The sequence below is a fragment of the Notamacropus eugenii genome, chromosome 7 (genome assembly GCF_028372415.1).
Source record: "Notamacropus eugenii isolate mMacEug1 chromosome 7, mMacEug1.pri_v2, whole genome shotgun sequence".
Classification (NCBI taxonomy): domain Eukaryota; kingdom Metazoa; phylum Chordata; class Mammalia; order Diprotodontia; family Macropodidae; genus Notamacropus; species Notamacropus eugenii.
This window is the reverse complement of record NC_092878.1, coordinates 128,362,599-128,386,662: the sequence shown is the minus strand read 5'-3', so window position 1 is coordinate 128,386,662 and position 24,064 is coordinate 128,362,599. Positions and strand designations below refer to the sequence as shown.

Here is a 24,064-nt window from a genome sequence, read left to right as displayed (position 1 = left end):
AAAACCCCATGGACAGAATGGTCTATGGGATCATAAAGAGTCCGAAATGGCGGAAACCCCCAACAGCAACAACAAGAAGCCAGGCATTGCGCTAGGAACTGGGGTATGTGTACAAAGAATAAAACCCACCCTACTTACACTGAGCTTCCATTCTAATGGAGGAGACAGAGTATGCACAAAATGCGTATAGCATCCAAGTGAATGCAAACACATATACATACACACACACACACACAACACCACACACATATGTTTAAAGTAGTAAAATACATATTAATTTGAGAAGGCGGGCACCAGCAGCCAGAATGAAATTATTTTTCCTTTATATTAACAAGCAATTATTAAATTAGGATCAAGGCTTTTCTCCTTTATTTCCCAACCCCTGTAAAAGGTCATCAGTCTCCCTAAGGCACAGACTAATTGATGAGATTGCCCTAACCCTCCATCTTGGACCAGACCCCACCTAATTAGAAGACTTTACTTCTGTTTATAATGTACACAGAATCTGGTCTGGGCAGGTTCTTGCCTAAAGGAGAACAGCTCCTGCCCCTGTACCTCTCCATTAGAATTTAGGGTGATTCAGTTCATGAAGGAGAAAACTAACCGGAGTGGTCTGGATGGAGGATTCTGGATTCCCCTGTCCAGAGTGCTGGAGGTGACTGATTCTCATAATTAAGCCATGTACTCAGTAGAAGGAGCTGAAGACTCCCCTAGTCCACCTCCTCATTAAATATCCATCAATCAGGGTTGATTTTCACTTGTCAGGGCATTTCCTTTTACAGAAGTACTTAAGGATTTCAGCCTCTACATGGATTTGTCTTTGGTTTTCTGAGAGAAACCACTGATCATTAATTTATTGATTAATAGTCTAAAAAGTTGATTATGAATTTCCTAGAAACTCTGTTTCCCTGGGTTTTTCATTTCTTACATGGAGGGATCAAAAATCACCTTGGCAGTAGTGAAGAGTGGGGAGTGACATGAAGCAGGGGGGCCAATCTGGGAGGTTGTTGAAATAACACTGGTGAATGGTGATGAGAGTCTAAACTAAAGTGGTCACTGTGTGGCCAGAGAGAAGGGGTGAAATGCAAGAGATGCTACACTGGTAGAAACTGCAAGATTTGGCAGTTGACTGGATATGTAAAGTAAGGGGATGAGAAGCCCAGTACCAAGTCCAGATTATGAATATAAGAGAATGGAAGGACCAGGTCTGCCTAGATGTGCACCAGATGAAAACATTCCTTCCTTTGAAGGCCTAATTGAAAGGTCACTCTTTTCACCAAGTTTTTTCTTCTGCTGAAATTTATTTCTCCTCAAATTTCCTTATGGTACTTTGCACATATCACATTCCTTTGCATAGTACTTCATATTTATTTAAATGTATCCTAGCTCCCAAATGACCTTATAAGCTTTTTTTCCTGAAAAGTACTGTAAGGACTAAATGTTTGTGGAATCAAACTGTTTCAAAGATGAAAGTTTGTTCAATAATACATACTGTAATCCACAAACTGAATCATCATAAAATTCTTTGAACACTGGTAGTCCAATGCAGTCAAAATGGTAACTCGGTCAAACCTGGATATTAAGTAGGATAAGGCTTTTCTAAAGCATTTTAGATCAGATAAAATATACGACATCTTCACTTTCCTCCTCAGTTCTTTCTTATCAATGGTACACCATCATAATAATCCATCCTTTGACTATTCTACTGAAAATTTGAACCCTTTCTAGAACTTAGATTTCACCCAAAATTCTGTCTATTTTGACAATCATATAAGTTTCTTGAAGGTATATATTTTTGTATTTAGAACACTGGGCTAGGTTACATAAGAGACTCTTGGTGCTAATGAAGTTGATATAAAAAGACAGGATGAGCAGATTATCCTATGGTAAATAGTTTTTCTCATGCGTATGATATGTTTTAAATGAAGCTCGCTGTCAGAGGAATATGAGTAAAGTTACAAACAAAAATTCAAAAACAATTCACAAGAAATACACAACTTCACAAAGTGCACCGTTCAACTTACCTTTTCCGATATTATCGTTTCACAAAGTTCAACTGAATCCAATAAATCTTGTTCCTGAATCTAGAAAGACCTTGTTTAATGAATACTACAAAATATCATAACACAATTAAGTGAAATTGACACTGTTTCCTCAGACACTCAATGGGATCCAATATTTTTTCAGCTGAGAACTTAAATTTTCATGGAATTTTGATATTTTTATAAGACATTTTATAAGATATTTTTTTCTCAGGGAAATAATGTTAGATTCTCATTGTGTTACTGTGTTACTCATGATTACTGTACAGTTCCAATGACCGAGCCTTTCAGGTTTTCTAATTTCCTCCCCTTCTGCATTATTTCCTCTACCTAACTTAGCTGTACTTAAATCGCTACTATGGAATTGTTCGTTGAAGATGAACTAGAATACGGCAGAACCTCATTTTCTCATACCTGCTTACCATAAAATTTTGATCCCATGTCCATACAGTTTATAATTGGAATCGATAGTGAAGAACTGATAACAAGGTAATATTTTTAGCATCATCTTTACCATTTACCCAATTTTCTTCCTAATATCTTAAAACTATCATAAATTTTTAAAAAATATAATAAAATACTAGCTAGGTAGTATCCAATGGAAGCAGCTACATATCATAGTTGATAGATTGCCGGACATTTAACCAACAAGACCTGAGTTCAAATCTTGCCTCAGAAAATTACTGGCTGTGTTCCAACAGGCAAATCATTTAACCTATAAGTCTTACTATCATTGTCTGTAAAAGGGAGGTAATAACATCACCAACTTTGCAGGGTTTTTGTGAACATCAAATGAGATACTATCCATAAAGCAGTTTTCAAATCTTAAAGCAATATATTAATGCCATTATTATTATTATTTACTGAGGGACAGGATGGGTACATTTCACAAATTTAAACAAGAAAACAAAAATTCTTTCTGCAGCCTTCTACCTAAGTTACACTAAAGAAATTTCCTTTATTTACCAAGCTACACCAAGTTCATTGAAAGTATAGAATACTCAAGAAACACTCAAGAAAGTGTTTCATAGATCAGGAAAGAACGGTCTGTTTCTGGATTTAGAGCTGAATGTTCTGTCAAAGGTCAGCACGACAGAGTCCTGGTATATTTAATAGCAAACTAGGGAATAACAGATTTAATTTTCAAAAGCCCTTCGACTGTGGGGGGTGGTGGTAGTGGTTATATAATTAGAGTCCAACTAGTACACCATGTGTGTATTCTTGGCAAACCAAAAAAGGAACCACCTAAGGTAGGATATGTTGGTGATAGGGCTAGAGGCAGCTCCACCCTCTGGTTGTCAAATAGTAACAACATTGTCAACATTGAGTAAAGACTTAACAACCTAGATTTCTCCTTAAAATTATATGCTAATGATATGCTTACAAAATAATACAGTATAATGTGGTAAAATGAAGGCTTCTGTATCACACTATCTATGTTACCTCATTTAGCTTTGTTGGTGGATTCCACTCCATTTCAGATATTGTTTCAAGAGTATTACTGAAAAGATCAAACTCGGAGCATACAGCTAAAATGAGAGGGAAAAAGAAAAAGTTCCATGCATAAAAAATCTCTGGTGGTTTCTTTTTCCAAAACACCTTCAAAATGACCCAGGATTATATGACATACAACAGTCACAACTTTAGGTAACAAGTTCAACTATGCCTCCTACAACTATAACATTGACACAATCAAGCTCCTCATATCTTAGGGAAATAATTCAATAGATCTTTCAACTGAAGATGGGAGGTTAGATTCACAGGGAAAGTAGGTGAGAGGAGGCAATGACTTCTATGTGATGTGATGACAGGACAGCATCCAAAGTAACTACCAAACAATTAATTTTGTCACTTATCTGTCCCTCCATTATCTTATTTTGCTCAGTATCAAGGTTATGTATCTTCTCCTTATAAAATTCTGTGAGTAGAAAGAGGGAGATAAAATAATTGTGGCGATTACTTTGGAGTTTTTACGTTAAACAATTTGGGCTGTCTTCTGCTCTTCACGTACAGTTACTTTATTGTGCTAAGCATTTTTATAGTTTAAACAAGGTTTCTATATTTGAAAATATATACGTAGCTTAATTTTTAATTTAAATCTTAATGTTAAAACTTTGGACTTGTACCTAATTTGACATTTCCAGCCATCTCTGAAAATTTATTTTTCAAGTCTTTCCTCCATTACCTGGAATGACTGAGAGCCTTGTTTAATGTGAAGTGGTGGATCTCCAGGGAAGTTAGTGTATATTGACATATGGAAAGTAATAGTTATACATTAATTTTGAAACTGCAGACAACTGCATCATATACACACACACAAGTATTTCAATGTACTGAATGTTGAGATACAAATAGAAGTGAAATGTCTGTTATTCAATAAGTGGTCGCTGAGAGACAGTATAGTGGAAAAAGCAGTGGACGTGGAGGACAGAAGACCTGGATTTAAAACCAAGTCAGACACTTGATAGTTATGTGACTGAGCAAATCAGTTAACTGTGTCAAACTTCAATTTCCTCATCTGCCAAATGGTGATAATGGTGTCTACCATATGGAAGACTGTGACGATCAAATGAGGTTACAGAAAGCACAATGTAAATACCAACTCTTATTAATTTTGAATGTACAGAGGTTGATCGCAAACATATCTGGCTAGGACATGATGGTGACAGGGCTGCAGGCAGCTCTACCTTTACTGATTGTACTTGGCTTTATGCAGCCTTGTTTTGTTTGTCAAATATTGATAACATTGTCAATACTGAGAAAAAACCAAAACTCAGATTTATTCTTGAAATTGCCTCTCATTTGCAAATTTCATTAGTTCCTCGGGTTACATGACAATATTCTATCATAACTGTCATTACAAATCAATATTGGTTAATGAAGTAACACTGTATTGAAACAAACTGATATAACGTACTTGAATTGGATTTTGAAACAATTCTGATTTAGATAATTAGAATGACAGTACAATCAAAGTTGTTTCACCAGAATTACTTACATTCATCAGTTTCTATTATGGAAGGTATAGCAGGCTTGACTGATTTGGCCACAACAGCCTTTGTTGTATCAAAGTCATCTATATAGCCGATATCTTTCATTTTGTTTGTTTTGCCAGGGCACCAAGTAACTCTTCGTTTTCTTTTGGCCTAAATTGTAAACAAGCAAAATGACTACATAGAATGCAGATAAAATAAAGGACAAGGGGAATGCTTTCAAGTTTTTATAAGTAATTTCATTATCTTGATTCCCACTAAGCAAAACTCAATGCCTTAAAATCAATAGTGGTATTCCTGAGACAGGTTTTTCCCCCGTAATGTCTTCACAATGGTTATTTTCCTAATATTCGATGGAACTATCATTTAAGCTTCACTTTTGAGATAATTTTAAGTTTCTCATTTAAGATACATCAGTTAGAACAGGATTGATTTAAATTATTCTTAGCTACACTTGTAGTACCAGGAAATTGGCAACCAATTTCCAATATGTTGGTCAACGTGGCCCTATGTGTATTGTAGGAAGCACTTCTGGGCACAAGCAGGACTACAAACCTGGAGAAGGGCAAGGCAATATATTTGGGAGACGTGTGCAATGTCATTTTTGTCCAAGTGCCACACAAATCTATAACCTAAAGAGGAGTCCTATCATCACCTTTGCTGTTACCTCAATGTCACATTAGAAGAAAGCATTGTAATCTCTGCTCTAACACAAACTAGGGACAAAAAATTTGGCTCCCTTCTAATCCAAAGCTACATGACTAATATGACTCATTCAATACTGGTTGGTTTACCTGAGATTCTAACATCTATATCGGTGGTGTTACACTCAAAGTAAAAGGGGTTGATGCCCAAAGGGTCATAAAAATGTGCACACCCTTTGACCCAGCAATACCACTACTAGGTCTGTATCCCAAAGAGATCACACAAATGGGAAAAGGACCTACATGCACAAAAATATTTATAGCAGCTTTTTTTGTGGTGGCAAAGAATTGGAAATTGAGGGAATGCCCATCAGCTGGGGAATGTAATGGAATACTACTGGACTATAAAAAATGATGAGCAGGTGGACTTCAGAAAAACCTGGAAAGACTTATATTAATTGATGCTGAGTGAAGTGAGCAGAACCAGAACATTGTACACAGTAACAGCCACACTGCGTGATAATCAACTTCGACAGACTTTTTTATTCTTAGCAATGCAAGGATCCAAAAGACCTATGATGGAAGATGCTGTCCACGTACAGAAAAAGAACTATGGAATCTGAATGCAGATCAAAGCATATCACTCTTTCTCTTTCTTTTTTTTTCTGTTTATTTCTTCTTTCTTGTGGTCACTCCCATTGGTTCTAATTTTTCTTTACAACATGACTAATGTGAAAATAGGTTTAATATGAATGTATACATGGAGCCTGTATCGAATTATATGCCATCTTGGAGTGATGGGAAGGGAGAGATGGGGAGAAAATAATCTTATGGAAATAAATGTTGAAAACTAAAAATACATTAATAAAAATAAATTGATTAAAAAAAGAAAAATAGGCTGATTTAGAAATGGACAAATTAACATTTTCAAGATTGTACTATATTTTTGTTTATTTTGTTAAACATTTCCCAATTACATGTTAATCCGGTTAGAGCCAGTTTGACCTATACCCTCTGGAAGAGTACAGAGGGCTGACAATGGAGTGAGGGTGTCCATGTTCTGCCTGACGTACTAGATGGGTAAGCACAAACAAGTGCCTGAACTTCCCAGATCTGAACTGAAAAGAAAAAGAAACAATGTGCTGAGCTTCTTAAACACACTCTATAGGTGCATTATATGAACCCAGAAAATCTCACGTGAAAAGTAGGGAAGTATGTAAAACATATGACATAATATGTATTTGCATATTACACATAATATATTATTTTTATATACTCTTCATTCAAATTTGTGAGCATATTTACATATTTAATACAAACATATATATCTATCTAATATAAACTATGAAATTATTAAAGTTTATAAACAATAGGATATAATTATATTACTATAAAAGGTGTCATACATATAATCATACCATGAAGATAATGTTGTAATATCAATACAATTCATCAATAGTCAATATTAATGTAATATTACATACAGATTATATAATAAAATACCATAATTATTTAAATTTTACCTTGAGATCTTGCTGTAATGTGACAGAAGAGGAGGTCACCAACATCTGCGTTAAATTATGAATTTTGTCATTTTGTACTTTTTGAAGCAAGTCTTTCTCTTCTAAAAGTTGAGCTAATTGATCTTTCTCCATTGCTTGGGCACGAGTCTCTGAAGAAACCTAAAGGATGAATTTATTGTATATTACAAGTTTAAGTGTTATATTTTTAATAAGACTACATTTAAAAGACTAAGAAGTAATTCAGAAGGATGAGTTTATATATGAGCTAAAAACACTACAAGAACATATTTTACACATTTCAGTCCTTCAAATTAATGAAAAAGTTATAATAGTTATAATTATATATGTATACACTTATAATAGTTGTAATAAATAAAAAGTTGTAATAATTTCCTAAAGAATTTAGTACAAATATTGTCCTCAAAATTCCAGGGTCATTAATAATAATTACCTAGCATGTCTGGGTAAAAACAGACAATATAATTTAAGCAATTTTGATGAATGAGACCTCAACAGGCGAAATAGAAACATACTAATTATGGCTTATTTATAGGTACAAAACAGGAAGATCAATGAAAAGGACCAGTAACTAATGATGAAAAACATCAAAGGACCCAACAACAACAAAAAACCTATGGGGTCCTAAATAACTAGAGTGAAATATTTATCTTGGTTAAAGGATGGAAATGTGATCTCATGAAGATATCGCTGAGTCCTCCTGGGATGGGACACTTGCATAGAATCCTGCTCTTGAAAGGTACACCTTATTCAAAAAGGAAAAGATTAGATGAAAAGGCAGTGGAGTAGTACTATATTTCAATAAGATACATTCATGTAAGAAAATTCAGGAATCCAAGAGAAGAAATGTGGAAAGCAAATGGGTGAAGATAAACAGAGGGAGAAATTGTCAGTGGATTACACTTTAAATTCCCTAGCCAGATAGTGAAATTAGAGGAAATCATTTTGGAAACAAAAACCTGGCAGAAAGGGGCTTCAATTATATGGATATCTACCAGTACTCTTTTGCTGCCAAAAACACAGCAGTAGATAAAATGAGAGGCAGAACCCACTGGCTTAAAATCTTCTAGTGCAAGCCAGACCAATCAATAGCAATGGAAAACTTTCAAAAATAAAATTGCCCAAATCACACAAATACACAAATAATGCTGATGAACAGGACAAAGGAGGTAACACCAGTAGGTGATTCCTCCTCCACTACTACCTCCGGTGAGAAATCAATCTACAGATTCAGATTCTGAAAAGCTAGGTACAGTGGAAGGAAGCAAATGCGTATAATTAGGATGAAGACAAAAGAGAGTCCAGTTCTTTCTAGCACAGAGACAGGAGTACAAAAGAGGGGCAAAGAAGGGTTAGGATCACTCTACCATGGAAGAGTCTCCTAACTGAATTTTGGTTTTATATGACCTATTCTAAACTGTGTTCTTGGTCATAAGTAAAATAGGCCAGATTGTCCAACATGAGTTTAAGAATAACTATTTTAATGAACAATGACTAGGAGGATTTTGAAGGTTTTTCTGGCTAAGTTTTGGGTCATCCAAGTACTATACATGTGTGTGGCTTCCTGCATGGATGAACAATAAGATGTATTCCTGGGCTGATAAACGATTTTAAAAGAAATAGTGTAGGGATGAGAACAAGATATCAATCTAGTGATCTGGACTTGGAGCACTCTTGTCAGAATGCTGCCCCTTGATATGCTAGACTATATGATGGTTGGCTCATAGGGAGCCAAAGAAAAACTGAGAAATACTGAGTTCAATTCATTAAACAACATGATAGGTTAACAGATTTGCAATCTCACTACAAGAGTATTCTCTCCGATGGTGCCAATAAAAACCTATCCAGGCCTTCTCATCCACTGTGATTCTTGTTTACATCTTCACATCAACCTTCCCCAAAAATTCACCAAAGGTAATGAGAGCCCTAATCAGGATTTCCTGGCATTGAACAGGCACTAATGAAACCAACGGGTGTCCACCAGTTCCTTTATTTCATGACTCAACAAACCCATCTCCGATAGGTCGTTACAGACCTACCGACCCAGTCCACTGCAATAGCATCTTAAAATGTTTCTCAGGATTCACTTTTTCCTCTTCTAATTTATCCTTTATACCATTTTTGGCATCATCTTTCTTGGTCATAAATCTATCGATGGCATTCATTGACTGAGAAATGTAAGTATAGTTACATACTTAGACGCTTGCTCAATGAAAGCCTTCTGGGCTGCTCACAAATCTTTAGTGGCTCTGCCCTTCACCTACTTCTGTTGGTGTCGATGCTTCAGTTGTGCCCAACTCTTCATGACTCCAAACCAGGCACTGAGGCAAACAGGGTTAAATGACTCTTCATGACTCCAAACCAGGAACTGAGGCAAACAGGGTTAAATGACTTGCCCTGGGTCACACAGCCAGTAAGTGCCTGAGGCTGGATTTGAACTCAGGAAGATGAGTCTGACTGACTTCAGGCCCAGCACTCTCTCCACTGTGCCATCCTGCTGCCCTTTACCTACTTAATGAAGCTTAAATTCTTTTATATGGTCTCCCAGTATCTGATATCAGCCTACCTTACCAGTTTTATACAATTACCCCTGTTGCCAAGCAATCTATGTTCCAGCAAAATTGGATAACTTCCTGTCCCTAAAAGACTCCTTAATGTCCATGTTTTTGCTCAGTTCCATATAACCTGAATGTCCATATTCAATCATCACATCCTCCAGGAAGCGTTCCCCAATCCCACTATTACTGAATAGGGCCTCCTCTCAGATCTCACACAATGTTTTATTTACCAACTGTAAACTAATTGTTTACTAATTACAACATTTATGATATCTGTGCTGGCATTTTATCCCCCATTAGACAATAAGCTACACTTGAGCAGCAATCATGTCTTTTTCCACTTTTTCCTCTTCAGAAGCACTTAATACAGTAATCTGTACCAAGTGGGAACTTAGTCATTTTTTAAATAAACGAATGTTGATTATCTTCATGAAACAAAACACAACAAGAATTAGGGGGTTTATGCTACATATTGGGGCTACTTTGATAACAAGAGAGGAAGAGATTAAAAAACAAAACAAAACACACCAAAGTCCAGTGAAAAGATATATCAAGTAAGTATTTCAGGCCCATTTTCTGTAGACACCATCTCTCTGATAGGATTAAATATTACCTAAGGTTAGAAGACCTTAAGTCAGTATATACAGAGAAACTAAGCTATTTGCAAATGAAAAAAAAAAAAGGAATTTTCAAAATTGTATCGCTTGGGGGAAATAAATCTGTAAAAGGCAATACATCTAATACATTATATTAAACTTAGTTTATTGATTCATTTTTAAACTATATTTCATTATTTTCATCCTGGATCAAGATTCCTTCTGTACGAGGACAAATCATCACTCAGTTTACCACTATCCTACATGGTTCACATACCTCTTCTAGTTGTTTCTTCAAATCTATTATTTCCTTCCGATATCTTTTCAACAGAGCTTCATCATCCAGTACCTCATTAACATGGGGTGTATTTTTCATATATTTAGCAGTGCTGGCAAACTGAAGGGGGGAGAAAAGAACATTAACAATTATAATCATTTAATTAAATGTATGGGGGAAAAATGAACCAGTAACCATATATCCTGGACAATTCAGTCCTCTAACTGTAACCTGTACCAGCTGCCAATAATTTTCTAGAACACCAAATATTAATTTCAAGATGGGTATGACAAGATGTAACTGACAGAAGTAAGTTTCTACTTCACTTGGGCACCTCAGGAAACTTCCATGACCATGTAAATCTCCGTTGTCATATGCCAAGGAAAGAGCAGGCCTTCACACAACTGTCCTTTTATTGCTGCTAAAGTACACTAGGCCAAATCTCATCCCATAAGTAAACACTGCAGCATATAATTACAGGAATTCCAAATAAACACAAAATTAGCAGGAATGTAACCGGTATAAAAGCAACCATACCCCACGCAGACATAGCTAATAATTCATTCGTCAACATGACAGATACACTTATGAAAAGTAAAATGTCAAGTTACATAACTCCTGCAATTGTGATGAACAGATTCTTCTATGAAACCTGCCCCTTTCAACCAGGCTAATCCTCTTGACTACCTCTCATCTTAGTCTGAAACTTTGGAATCATCTTGGACTCTTCCTTCCCTCGACACATTGAATTGACTGCCAATAATTCCATCTCAAACCCAAATCCTTCCTTTTTATCTTTCCCACTCCTACTACGTCTCCGTGAAAGAGCCACGCAGCACATTCACGTACCAACAGCACACAAGCAACATGGGGTGAATTACCAAGATAATTTCCCGAGAAAATGTATGTTGAAAATGATCTTTATTGACATACCATAACCAGAATCAAGTTTCATTTTGCATTTGTCAACATCCTGGCCCACCTTCACATTTCCTCTGCATGTGGTACAACTACAGAGTCACTCAATGACTTCCTTGATCCTTACGTTCTCTCTATCACCGCGTGTTTCTACTCCTTCCTACTCCCTCTTCAGTTTTCCAGCCAGAACCATTCCTCTCTTCTTAGCTCTCTGAAACCTGGCTGTTGCCCTCACCAGCTCTGCCGAAACTGTCAATGATGCCTTTTCCCTCAGTAGTCATATTCCTCAAACTCCCTACTATAGCTAACAATGTTAATGGACGGCCTTGTTTCTTTGGCTTTCATGACACTATACAATCCCAGTTCCTCTCTGGATGGTTCCTTTTCTCCTCCACTGTCATTCAAGGTACCCTCTAGTCTTACATCTACCTTTCCCATCTCTTCTTCTTTAATTCACCTGTACCACACACACATAGTCTATGCTCTACACAAACTGGTCTATTCATTGAACCATAAATGTACTGTGTGCTTTCCTATCTCTGCTGATAATATTTTTTTCCTCCTTGAACTTTTTCCACACTATTTTGGTAGTTAAGGCCCAACTGAAATAGCAATTCTTCTCCAAAGAAGTTCACTTTCACCCTAACAACTAGAAGTGATTGATCCATCTTTTATTTTACACACACACATATGTGAATGTGTATATATACATATATATGCACACACACACACACACACACACACATTGTCTGTGCCCTTTAAGTCCTCAAGTGCCCACTTATCATATTACTTTTTATTTTTTCTGAGCATGACTTATATTTTCTACAAGAGAAGGGCCCAGACTATGTCTTAGAAACCTTTGTATTCTATGTAGTTCCTAGTTACATCTAGTATACAGTGGAGATTCCCTTAGCATTTGTTGAACAGTATTTAATGGAAAGCATGTTAATTTGATTGATGTGAAATGTTTATTCTAACAATGAAATCAACTCTCAATTTTCCATCTGCAGCTCTGTTTGGTTTAGACTCCACAGACATGATATCAACATGCCACTTACACCTGGACAGCTGCTCACCCATCCCCTACTACTGCTTTCCACTTTCCTTTTGTGTGCTGTCTTCCTCCATTAGATTGTAAGCTGCTGGAAGGCAGACTTTCTTTTTCTGATTTGTATCCTCAGTGCTTAGCTTGGGGCCTGGCACATAGTGGGCACTTAGCAAATGTTTACTGAACTGAATTGTTTAATGTTGGTATTCTTTTTTTTCCCTAAAAACGACTTCCACTACTAATTTTGTTTTCTACAAAGTAAAAAAAAAAAATCTACTTACTTGGAGAGTACTAAGTGTTTCATCAAAAGACACTGGAGTGATAGTGCAGATAATAAGTGTTTTTGCATTTCCTCCCAAAGAATTCTGGAGAATTCTAGTCAATTTGCTGTCTCGATAGTTTATAAAACCTCTTGAGATAAAAAAATGAGGTGAGGAAAAAAATTAGTAACTTGTATGTGTTCAGTGAAAGAGCACTTGTTAAAATAAAGACTATTCCTTAAACATTAATATAACAATATAATGTTTAAGCTTAAGAATCACCTTTACTTTTACAATATTATATCACAGGTCACACAACTAGGAAAATTATGTCCATTTTTATTAATATTCTACAAACACCATGAGTACATCAAAATAATTACTACTGTATAACTTAATAAAGTGGGGCATGAAGTTCAGTCACATATATAAGAAACTAAGTTCATTGAGTCATTAAGACTTTATAAAGCAAAAACAATATATTTTACATTTGAGTGGTACCAAAATGTTACCCATTTCACCCCATTCAGATGGTCAGACATCCATAAATACATATGACATGATATAAGCTTACCCAGCTTGTCCATCACTAAGCTTCTTGATCACTTGTCCCAATATAAACAAGCTCCTATTAATATTGCAGCCTTCTTTGAGTCGAAGTCCTGCAATTTAAAAAAAAAAAAAAAAATATATATATATATATATATATATATACATATACATATTAAAATAAATGTAAATTGTGAGTAAGCAGCCTTATTCATCTATCAAACTACTGGAAACTTAGAATTGAAAAGCCGAGCTGTACAACTTGTCATAAAATCAAATATGCTTTGATTAGCTAAGGTGGTGATAATGGGCACTCGTGCTTCACTCCTGATCTTATTGTGGAGAATGATAGCTTATTGCTGTTACAGATAATGCTTTCTGAAGGTTTTATATAGATATTACTTATCATTTTAAGGAAAGCTCCATTTATTCCTATGCTTTCTTGTATTTTTAATAGGAATGGGTGTTGTATTTTGTCAAAAGCTTTTTCTGAATCTGTTGAGATAATCATATCACACACATGCCCCTCTCTTTATGTATACTCCCGTCTTAACGATGAAGTTCTTTAGGAGTTACAAGTATCATAATCCCTTGTGCATATATAAAGTTTAACCTTATTGAATCACTCATGATTCTGATTGAGTCTTGCACTTGAAAGTCAAGTTTTTTATTACACTCTGGTCTTTTCATCAGGAATGCTTGAAAGCCCTCTATTTCATTAGAAAGTCATATTATTCCCTTGAAGGATTATACTCAGTTTTGCTGGGTAGCTTATTTTTGCTTGTAATCTTAGCTCCTTTGCCCTCCAAAATATCATATACCAGGCCCTCTGATCCTTCAGTGTAGAAGCTATAAAATCTTGTGTTATCCTGACTTGGCTCTATGATATCTGAATTGTTTTTTTCTAGCTGCTTACAATAGTTTCTCTTTGACCTGGCAACTCCAGAATTTGGCAATAATATTCCTGGGAGTTTTCATTTTGGGATCTTTTTCAGGAGGTAATTGGTGGATTCTTTCCATTTCTATCTTATCCTCTGTTTCCAGGATATCAGCATCATTTTCTTTAATAATTTCTTGAAACATGTTTAGGTTCTTTATTTGTTCATGGCTTTCAGGCAGTCCAATAGATTAGATTATTTTTCCTTAATCTATTTTCCAGCTCTGTTGGTTTTCCAATGAGAATATTTCCCATTTTCTTCTATTTTTTTCATTTTTTTGACTTCATTGTTTTATTGTTTCTGGATGCCTCACGGAGTCATTAGCTTCCACTTGCCTGACTCCAGTTTTTAAGGAATTATTTTTTTTCAGTAAGCTTTTGTACCCCTCCTTTTTAAGATTTTATTTCCTTCAGTATTTATCCTCTACCAAGCTACTGACTCTCTTTTCATGATTTTCTTGCATCCCTTTCATTTCTTTTCCTATTTTTCCACTCCCTCTCTTACGTGATTTTTAAAATCCTGTACAAGCTCTTCCAGGAATTGTTTTTGGGCCTTTGAGCAATTCTCATTTTTGTTTGAGGCTCTGCATGTATTTGTTTTGATCTGTCTTCTGAGTTTGTGTTTTGATCTTTCCTGTCACCACAGGAACTTTCCATGGTGATGTTCTTTTTTGGTTGTTTGCTCATTTTCCCAGTGGATTTCTTAACTTTTAACTTGATATTAAAGTTGGGCCAGTTTTGGTCTATGGAATACTTTAAAGCTAGTTGGGTTGGACACCAAGGTTTTCAGAGACATTTTTTCTTGCACTGCTTTTGATTGTCATATGAAGCAATGCTGCTCATCATCTCCCACTACCTTGCACCAAACTGTTTCACAAACAAGTGTGAATTTTACACAGAGGTTGCTAACAGTTATCATATCTCTCTCTACCCGGCAAGAACATGGAATGTTTTGGTGCCTAATGGGAGAGCTGGGTGTCACGTGGATAGAGCTCCAATACACCTGATGTCAGGAAGGCCTGAGCTCAAATCTGGCCTCAGACACTTACTAGCTGTGTGATGCTAGGCCAGGCATTTAACCTTTGCTTCCTCAGTTTTACAGATGTAAAATGGGGACAATAAGAGCACCTTTCTTAGGGCTGTTGTGAAGATCAAATGAGATGCTATTTGTAAGGTACTCTGTAACCATAAATTGGTATACAAATGCTGGCGACTATTACTATTCATCTTTATTAATATTGCTGCAGTAAACAGTAATCATCTTCATGGTGGTCTTTTTGTTCATGGTCAACATGAACCTTACAAGATGAGATAAGCAAGTGATTAATGAAATATTTACTACTTCTGGGTAGAACAGGAAACCAACCTTGCCAACTCCTTTCTTTGTCTTTTGAGGACAACCTGTGAAATATTCCTTCATTCAGTTGTTAATTTCCTTTTGTTTTCATTTTCAGAATATCAACACAGATAACTCCCTTTGGTTTTTATTTATTTTGAGAATATCAACATGATGATAGTTCAGTCTCTCTAGCAGTCTATCACCTTGCTGATCAATGGAGAGAGGTAACCATGTTGAAAGGACTCAGACTTAATATTTAGAGACAGTCTGACAACAGTATAATTCTTAACCTCTTTCTACCACTCACCACCATCAGAGTGGAAGAATGAATCTACATAGGATCAAAGGTTGGGCTTTTTTTTTTAAATCCTTTGTTTCATGGGTTTCCATGGACAACTTTCTAGTTATTAGCCTCTTCATGGTCAGCTTGGTTCTCAGAGAGCAGACTCAGTCTGGGGTCAGGAACATACTACTACACTTTCCCATGATGGTAGATCTTGCAAGAGCTTATGATTTGCCTTTTCAAATATAGAGTCCCTACCTCCATGACACAATGAGGCATCAGAGTAGGATTCTATGGAGGTTCAACTCTGATGCTTCATTGTAGCATCATGATGACCCTGACAGTGACTTCTCATAGAATTGTGATAAGGTTCTTCAAAAGAAAATACATCTTACTGTCACAATTCATACAGGAAAGAAACCCATGTTAATGTCAAAAATGTGGGAAGATCTTTCAGAAGAACATGTAATTTAGTGTAAGAGCATCAAACCTGTGGCCCTCATTACAGCCCATATGTTTCCAAGTGAGGTTTGAACCAAACTAAAATATAATTGGGAAATATTTAACAAAACAAATAAAAACATATAAGAACACAAATACTGTTACTATATGGTTTTCTAAGTCTCTACGAGGCCCAAAAGAATTTTATGTACAGTTATGTACACTATAACAGTCTTTATTTCTATTTCAGTTTGAGACTGAATTAGAAAACATGAGCAAATTCACACAGGAAGGAAACATAATAAAAACAGAAGACAAAAATATTTCATGGATTGTTTTTTTTTTTACCTTCAGATCCTGTCTGACTGGCTCTTTCACTGCCTGCAAGATCAACCAGATTCTGCAAATTTAAAGTAAAATTAAAATTTTAAATATTAAAAAAATAGAAAAATAAATTTCGAGGAAGGTTAAAAATCTTTTAAATATGAACAATAAAATATACCTCACCAACTTATTTCTACCATATCCTCTCTCCCTTTTTCTTTCTATTTTCTTCTGGACAAGTTATGTAAAGCCCAGGTGAGGTCAAGGGAACTGGGTCTCCTGGCTCAAAGAATTTGGCTCAGTCTCCCTTTTTCTTCAACGGCCAATATGTACTTATTTCTCCTTTGAACATATAATGCCATGCCTAACACAGCACTAGAGACACTGTCTGCATTCAATATATACATCAGGTACACAGTAGGCATATCCAATATATGCTTATCCACAAGCCAATATCTGTAATATCCATACAAATAATGTGTCTTTAAAGCTGGATTTGTAACAAGTAGACATCTGTAAACTTTTTAAAAACTAGACACATTCCATATTCTGAGTGGTGTCCAACAAAAGGCAAACCCACAATGTTATGGTTTTCAAATTTTAGTTTAGTTTCAATTAGCAGCAAAAGAGTTTACTGTAAATTCCTGAAGAGAGTGTCATCTCTGTTGAAAATTATATAACTTTAGGCATATAGCATGGGAGATGGATCCAAAGGCCTGGAGCAAAGGAAACTGACTAAGAGACTATTACAGTCATAGAGCGTAAGATGAGGAATGCCTCTGGAAGCAACTAAGGCAGTGAGGACACGCAGCATTTAGTAAGTAATTGGAGAGAGAGGACAAGGGAAGCCAAGACTATCGGGGCTCTATGACAGAGAAGGAGAAGGCCACTCTCAGCGTTTGAGAAGTTGGCCTCAGAAGAGCTGAGCTTGGTTTTAGACATGCTGAGTTGGGAATATGCAAGAAGAAATGCCTGGGAGGCAACTGCAGACAGGACATTGGGTGGTGTGGCTGTCATTAGCAAAGAGATAATAAGTTCTGGGAGGAGATAGAGCTACTTGCTGAGGGAAAGAACAGAGAAACAAGATGGGAGACAGGAACAAAATAGCTAAATATGGAGGAGGGAGAGAAACACATGCTTAAGGGAGGAGACAACAAAGAGAAAAAACAAATAAAATGAAGAGCAATCAACATAGGATGAGAGTACATCAGGTGTGGAGAAAACAGAGAAGAGTTTCAATGATCATCTGCTCTGTGAAGTAACGAAGTGCCCAAAGGGTTTAAACAGAGGCTGGGACCATCTGCCATTGATGCTACAGAAATAAGTGCTACTACTGGGTGGGAGGTTATGCTACATAATTTCAATCTTCTGATCCAATTGAGTTCGGTCCAGATATTTGAGTGCCTGCTAAGAAATGATCCCTAGCCTCAAACCTACCATTTATAAGTGGGAGTAAAAGAAAACTAAATAAATTTTGACTTCTACAAGGTCATACACACCTTGTTAGTGTTTGAAACAGAATCTGAATTCAAGTCTTCCTGATTCCATCCCACTGGGTGCCTCTAATTTGGATTATCCAAAATCCAAAGACGTTGTGGAGGTAGAATTGACAAGATTTGGCATTTGACTGGATATGAGGTGAGGGATTTAGATTATAAATCTAAGTGATTAGAAAGATGCTGGTGAAATCTTTGCATAAGTAAATTTCTTGGGATTTGGGTCTATCTTTTGTTGGCATTCCTAAGTGCTTACAAATTAACTCTTTAAATGCAACTTATATTTAAAAACTATAGATAAGATCAACGTTTCTCAACTGTGGTGTTTCTAATAGGTAGTTGGAAAGGTTAGGGATTGACAGCCTGGATTTGGGGTGAGTCATACTCAGACCCAGCTCTAAGACAAAGGGTTGGAAGGAGACATCTGTCTTTAGCATCCTTCCACCTTCCTTTCCAATGTTCCTTATTTCCCTCCACTACCATACTTACCACATTCTGCATGCAATTCTTATGGGTTGGCAATTCATTCATTATATCAGCTGATAAGAGCTTAAGGTGTGATCCCTTTCTAACCATAATTGTGACTTAAAAGGGAATTCAAAGACAAAGAGGCATCAAAGGCAAAGGTGATGAGGGTGTAGATATTTAAGGAAGTAAATCAAGGAGTTATATTCACACAGTATTTTTCTATAAAATTTCACCTACTATTCAAATATCACTGACACAGTAATATCATATGCAAAATTATCTATTATTTCTTAAAATTCAGCTAAATTTATAATGAGGAAAATTGTCTGAGAAACAATTGATTGTTCTGCCTTGTACAGAAAAGTGGGACTTACCAAATGAGACACCATGACAGCTCCATCACAGTTAGAAGGGTCACCCTTTTCTCTGCTTTCCAATATCTAAGTAGAAAAGGCAAATTGTAGGAAAATGGACTCTTAATTCCAAAGTTTAAAAAAAAAAAGATAAAAAGGACTACCTACCATTCTGAAAATTGTATGAGAACGACTACTTCTCTGATTCATTTTTGTTTTCCCGTAGTGCCTGTTTCCTGCAAAATGATACATATTTCAACTGAAAGGTCTGAAATCACAGAAATACTATATTAAATTTATTTTTTCTAAAAAGTTGTATAACATAATGAAATTATTTAAAAAACACATTGTAAAAAGGTTAATTTCTTTAAGATTTTTTTTTTTTAAGAATATAGGGAGAACTCTTACTTTCTCCTTTCTTGATCCACTGCAGAGCCAGCTCTGGGGTGGAGACTACCTCTTCTGTGAGATCAGCTACATATACATTTCTCTATAACAAATTTAAATCACAGGGAGATTAGAGAGGTGTAACGTTAAAGTCCTCCATTGAAAAAGGAGAGGCACATAACTGCATTAGCCATGTTAAATTCAATGAAATGGAAAGTAAACAATTGCATTCTAAAATGATGGGATAGGATAAATAAGAAAGATGAAAAGAAATTATTGTACCAGTTGTTGATTCAAACCTTATTAAGTATATCAAGCTATGTAAATCCAAATATAATGCCCTCATCTCTACATCTTTCAGCAAATGTTAAAACTTATAGAATATCATACATTTTTAAGGAATTCTTTTGTTAGAGAGGCAAAAAATAGTGACATACAAAGCAAAGTTGAATTTAAAGGGTGAAAAATATAACTGCTGGTCACTTACGTTGAAATCTTCCCGAATTTCTAAAGGTTTCATTTTCCTGGTGTCACAGAGTAAATCTGTTATGGTTTCATTGTAAATTTCCATATAGGATACACGTAATAGAAATTCTCTTTCAGGAATCTAGAAGGGGAAAAAAGTTTAGAAGATGCTATCTGAAAGCATTCAGGAAAGAGAATCTAATACTGACTGTTCATGTGCATTTATGAGGACAAGATAGGTCATTTTATATAAAAGACTACTGGTTATATACTCACAACTTTTACAGATTATATAAATATTCTATTTATAATTGTATTTAAAAAGAAGTAAAACTAATTAAAAAATTAAACCCCTAAGAAGGTAGATTTCTGAACTAGGTGAATATAGCTGCACAATCACCTAAAGATCATTTCTAGGCTATACATCTGTGTACCATTTGTTAAGGGATTCCTGAACTTGTTTTCTTGAATTGCCCTATCTTCCAGAGATGAAGCTAACTTAACAGTGATCCGTTGTGTCTGAACTCTAATCTCTCAGTGCCCTTGAAGCCAAGTCAGCTGCACTCCTGGCTCTAGACAGCCTAACCCAGGCTGATAAACTGTTTGTGTAGCTTGGACCCTTGTAGATAAGTTGACCATCCTATCTTCATAGTCTAGCAGTTCCCAAGGGAAAACAATGCTGTGTTTGCCATCCTACTTACTCGTGTTCCCCTTCCTTTTTCTCTGCCTTTCTTCTTCCCTTTGGGAGGGGATTAGTCCTTTCCCCTCTCTTCTGCTCCCTTCCTCTCCTGTCACTCCCATTGGGGAAGGGATCGCCTGTTTGAGATGTTCCCTTTGGTTGCTCCCCATAAATATCCAGTTCTGTCCATAGGGTTGAATTCCTTAGTATAAGGAGCATGCACTTTTCTCTTGTAATAAATCAGATTATTACTTTAATTTTTAATTACTAGTTAACAGACTTCACAATTTATAAGAAGTCATTACATACAAAATTTCATTTTATCCCCACAATGCATGAAATTCAGATTTTATCATCCCCATTATACAAATGAGGAATCAGGTTTATTCAGCAGAAGCAACTCGGCCAAGATTAGACAGCTACTGCAGGTCACTGTCCCCACTCACCAATTCATTTCTTGTGTTTTATTTTGTATTTATAGAGGAAGGTGCGTGCAGTGCTAATGAGATTAAAGATCTTCCCCACCCATTAATATTAGGGAGGGCTACACCTTTTGTTAATATCTAATGAGGCACAGGTTCTCAAGGTCTGTGATGTTCTCTGGCTCTGAAAAGTGCATAAATATTCTAAGGTGAAGTTTTACTTTGGGGCTTACCATGGGAAGTGTTTGTAAAGGCCAGGCAGCTGGATCTGTCTGTGGATCTACGATGTATGTATTGCTTATGGTCAGGCAACTGGAAGCCTGCTGATTATTATTTCTGTGTATTTTCTCTGAAGTTCAGGGTGTTGACTTTTTCCCCTGAACTAAAGTGAATAATATATATGTGCTTGATTAAAGTGACTGCTGACCCCTCGGAAGTCGCTTTCCTTTTAGAAATGCGGATCTAAGAACCTGTGATAGCAGGCCCGCCTGTGTACGTAGGGCTGCTTGCTTTTACAGCATGGCAGAGTGGATAGAAAACCATCCTCAGGTTCAGCAAGACCTGTGTTCAAGCATCAGCTTCAATGCATCCTGGCTGAGACTCTGGGCAAATCATTTAACCTTTTAGTGCATCAGGAATCTCTCTAAGACTACAAGTTGAGATCCATATCGGCTCCTTTCTCTAATTCTGACGGCTCCTCCTAGTCACGTGCTGGTAAATGTTTAACAACTGGTTCTCTCAAAAAAAAAAGTATGCATACACATACATATTTATTTGAAATTTTACTGATAGAAAGGATATGCAGTACACAATTCAAAAATAGTAAGATAGGTAACTTTTTTTTTAAGAGGGGTTAAGTGACTTGCCCAAGTTCACATAGCTAATAAGTGTCAGGTGTCTGAGGCTGGATTTGAACTCAGATCCTCCTGACTCCAGGGTTGGTGTTTTATTCTCTGGGCCACCTAGCTGCCTCTATAATACTCTGTATTATAAATTCCATAGTCAACTTATTTTCACAGAATCCTTTTGTTGATTTTTCTGAACTTTTCTATCTGTAGCCAACCTATAGCTGAAATTCAAGCATGATTCGACAAATGAAGTAGCATCACAATCTGCCAACTCTTTTCTCGATAAATCTATTGTCACAAAATCTGATGTGGAATCCACTATTAAACCATTTCTCATTCTTGTGCAAATAATATTTATCAAACTGAAACTTCTTTCAGCAACAGTACAATCTTTTTAGTTTTTGTGTATAGTCGTCAGCCAGGTGGTGCAGCAGATAGAGCATTGGGCCAGGAGTAAGGAAGACCAGTGTTCAAACTGGGCTTCAGACACTTACTAGCTGTGTGACCACGGGCAAGTGACTTCACCCTGTCTGCCTCAGTCTCCTCATCTTCAGGGTTGATTTTCTAATCTGACATTTAGCTCCTTTATAGATGAATAATGGTCACCAGAGGGAAATGAGAAGTTCCTATTTATGACTGAAAATGTAGGAGTTTGTTAGGACATTTTTGAGGTAATGGTAGGGCCTATAGTAAAGCAGATAAAGAGGAAGGAAAAGGGAAGAAAAGAAAAATGTGAATGTATGCTCTTTCTCCCTTGGGTCAGCTATAACTGAAATACAGTATGATATGGTTTTTCTGTTCAGCAAAGGGTGATGATTATCATAATCTTAACACTATTTACATCCTTGATCTGGTGCTAATTTAGCTAGGTAACTTACCTCCTTAATCTTTATAAAAATATCATTAATTGCCTTAGGTATTACACCCAAACCACCTGCAGAACCCATCATTGTATAGGTTTTTCCTGAAGCAGTCTGTCCATAGGCAAATATTGTACCTGGGAAAAGGAACAAAAACCCTCATCTCAATGTCCAAGGCTCAAAACAGTCACTTAAGAAATGACTATTAAATAACCAAAGGCAATCACAAAGTTTAGACAGCATACACTAAAACCTTACCATTGTAGCCCTGGATGGCAGAACATATAATGGGTACTGCCATTTCTTCATAGACCTTTTCGGTAGTTTCACTGGTGTGAAACACACGATCTAAAGAGAAGTCGACAAGAGTTAGTATAATAGATGCTACCCTGTAAGTCAACGATGTTTACAGAAATTTGTGCCAAACTCACAAAGAAACAGAGGCTGCTAAACTGTACATAAGGATCATGCTGACTTAGTTTAAATGTATTAACAACTATGTCACTCTATTTTTCTTTTGTTAAATATTTCCAATAACATCTTAATTTGGTTAGGTACTGTTGCAGGCTATGTGCCTGACACTCCTAGGTTACAATATTATATGATAGATGAAGAAGTGAAATATACAATAAAGTTTTAAAAGCAGAATCAAACATTTAATGCCATAAATAAATAGGATCATGGAATCAAAGATATATGAGCTGGGATGGACCTTGGACGTAGTGTACCCCCTCATGTTATAGAGGAAGAGAATGACATGCCCAGGATCATACAGATAGTAGGAGGAAGAGGCAGGAATCAAACTCAGGTCCTGCCATGTGAAATCTATTCCTCTTTTCCATTACACACAAGCCCACTAATGTGGTTTGTGGATCACATGATTCATTCCTAGGTGCCAACTGACTAGAATACTATCCAACTTAACAAACACGTATTAAACAACTATTATGTAGCAGACAAGAGGCCAGCAATATTACAGATTGTTCAAATAATTTAGTTCAAACAGTTTTGCAAATGCTTGGGTTTTTTGTAAACTGCACCACTTTTATATGATCCTAAAGTTATAGAGGGTCCATATTGCTGATTTGTCATGATTTAATCCTAGAAATTGATCTAGGTGGCACAGTGTGGTTAAAGATCTGGGCCTGGAGTCAGCAAGACCTGAATTCAAATCTTACTAGCTGTGTAACCCTGGGCAGGTCATTTAATATGTCTGCTTCAGTCTCCTCAATTGGAAAATACGGAAAATAATAGCACCTATCTCCTAAGCTACTGCGAGGATTCAAAGAAATAATAATTGTAAAACACTTACCATGGTGCCTGGCACATACTAAAC

The 24,064-nt window shown here is 36.2% G+C and overlaps 1 protein-coding gene across 4 annotated transcripts in view; it reads right to left on the bottom strand.

The window, feature by feature from the left end:
- CENPE (centromere protein E) overlaps positions 1-24,064 on the bottom strand; it is a 92,344-nt gene that overhangs the window by 61,733 nt on the left and 6,547 nt on the right. For 2 of the 4 annotated variants that reach the window (XM_072624460.1, XM_072624459.1), the window contains exons 3-16: positions 22,987-23,076; positions 22,747-22,865; positions 19,942-20,061; positions 19,476-19,557; positions 19,236-19,303; positions 19,089-19,154; positions 16,775-16,826; positions 13,452-13,539; positions 12,899-13,028; positions 10,652-10,771; positions 7,203-7,361; positions 5,041-5,188; positions 3,486-3,571; positions 2,025-2,084 (exon numbers count right to left, since the gene is read on the bottom strand). In XM_072624460.1, the coding sequence (XP_072480561.1) occupies positions 2,025-2,084; positions 3,486-3,571; positions 5,041-5,188; positions 7,203-7,361; positions 10,652-10,771; positions 12,899-13,028; positions 13,452-13,539; positions 16,775-16,826; positions 19,089-19,154; positions 19,236-19,303; positions 19,476-19,557; positions 19,942-20,061; positions 22,747-22,865; positions 22,987-23,076 (1,388 nt within the window). The remainder of the gene's footprint in view (positions 1-2,024; positions 2,085-3,485; positions 3,572-5,040; positions 5,189-7,202; positions 7,362-10,651; positions 10,772-12,898; positions 13,029-13,451; positions 13,540-16,774; positions 16,827-19,088; positions 19,155-19,235; positions 19,304-19,475; positions 19,558-19,941; positions 20,062-22,746; positions 22,866-22,986; positions 23,077-24,064) is intronic. The other 2 variants (XM_072624461.1, XM_072624462.1) reach the window with 1 other exon arrangement.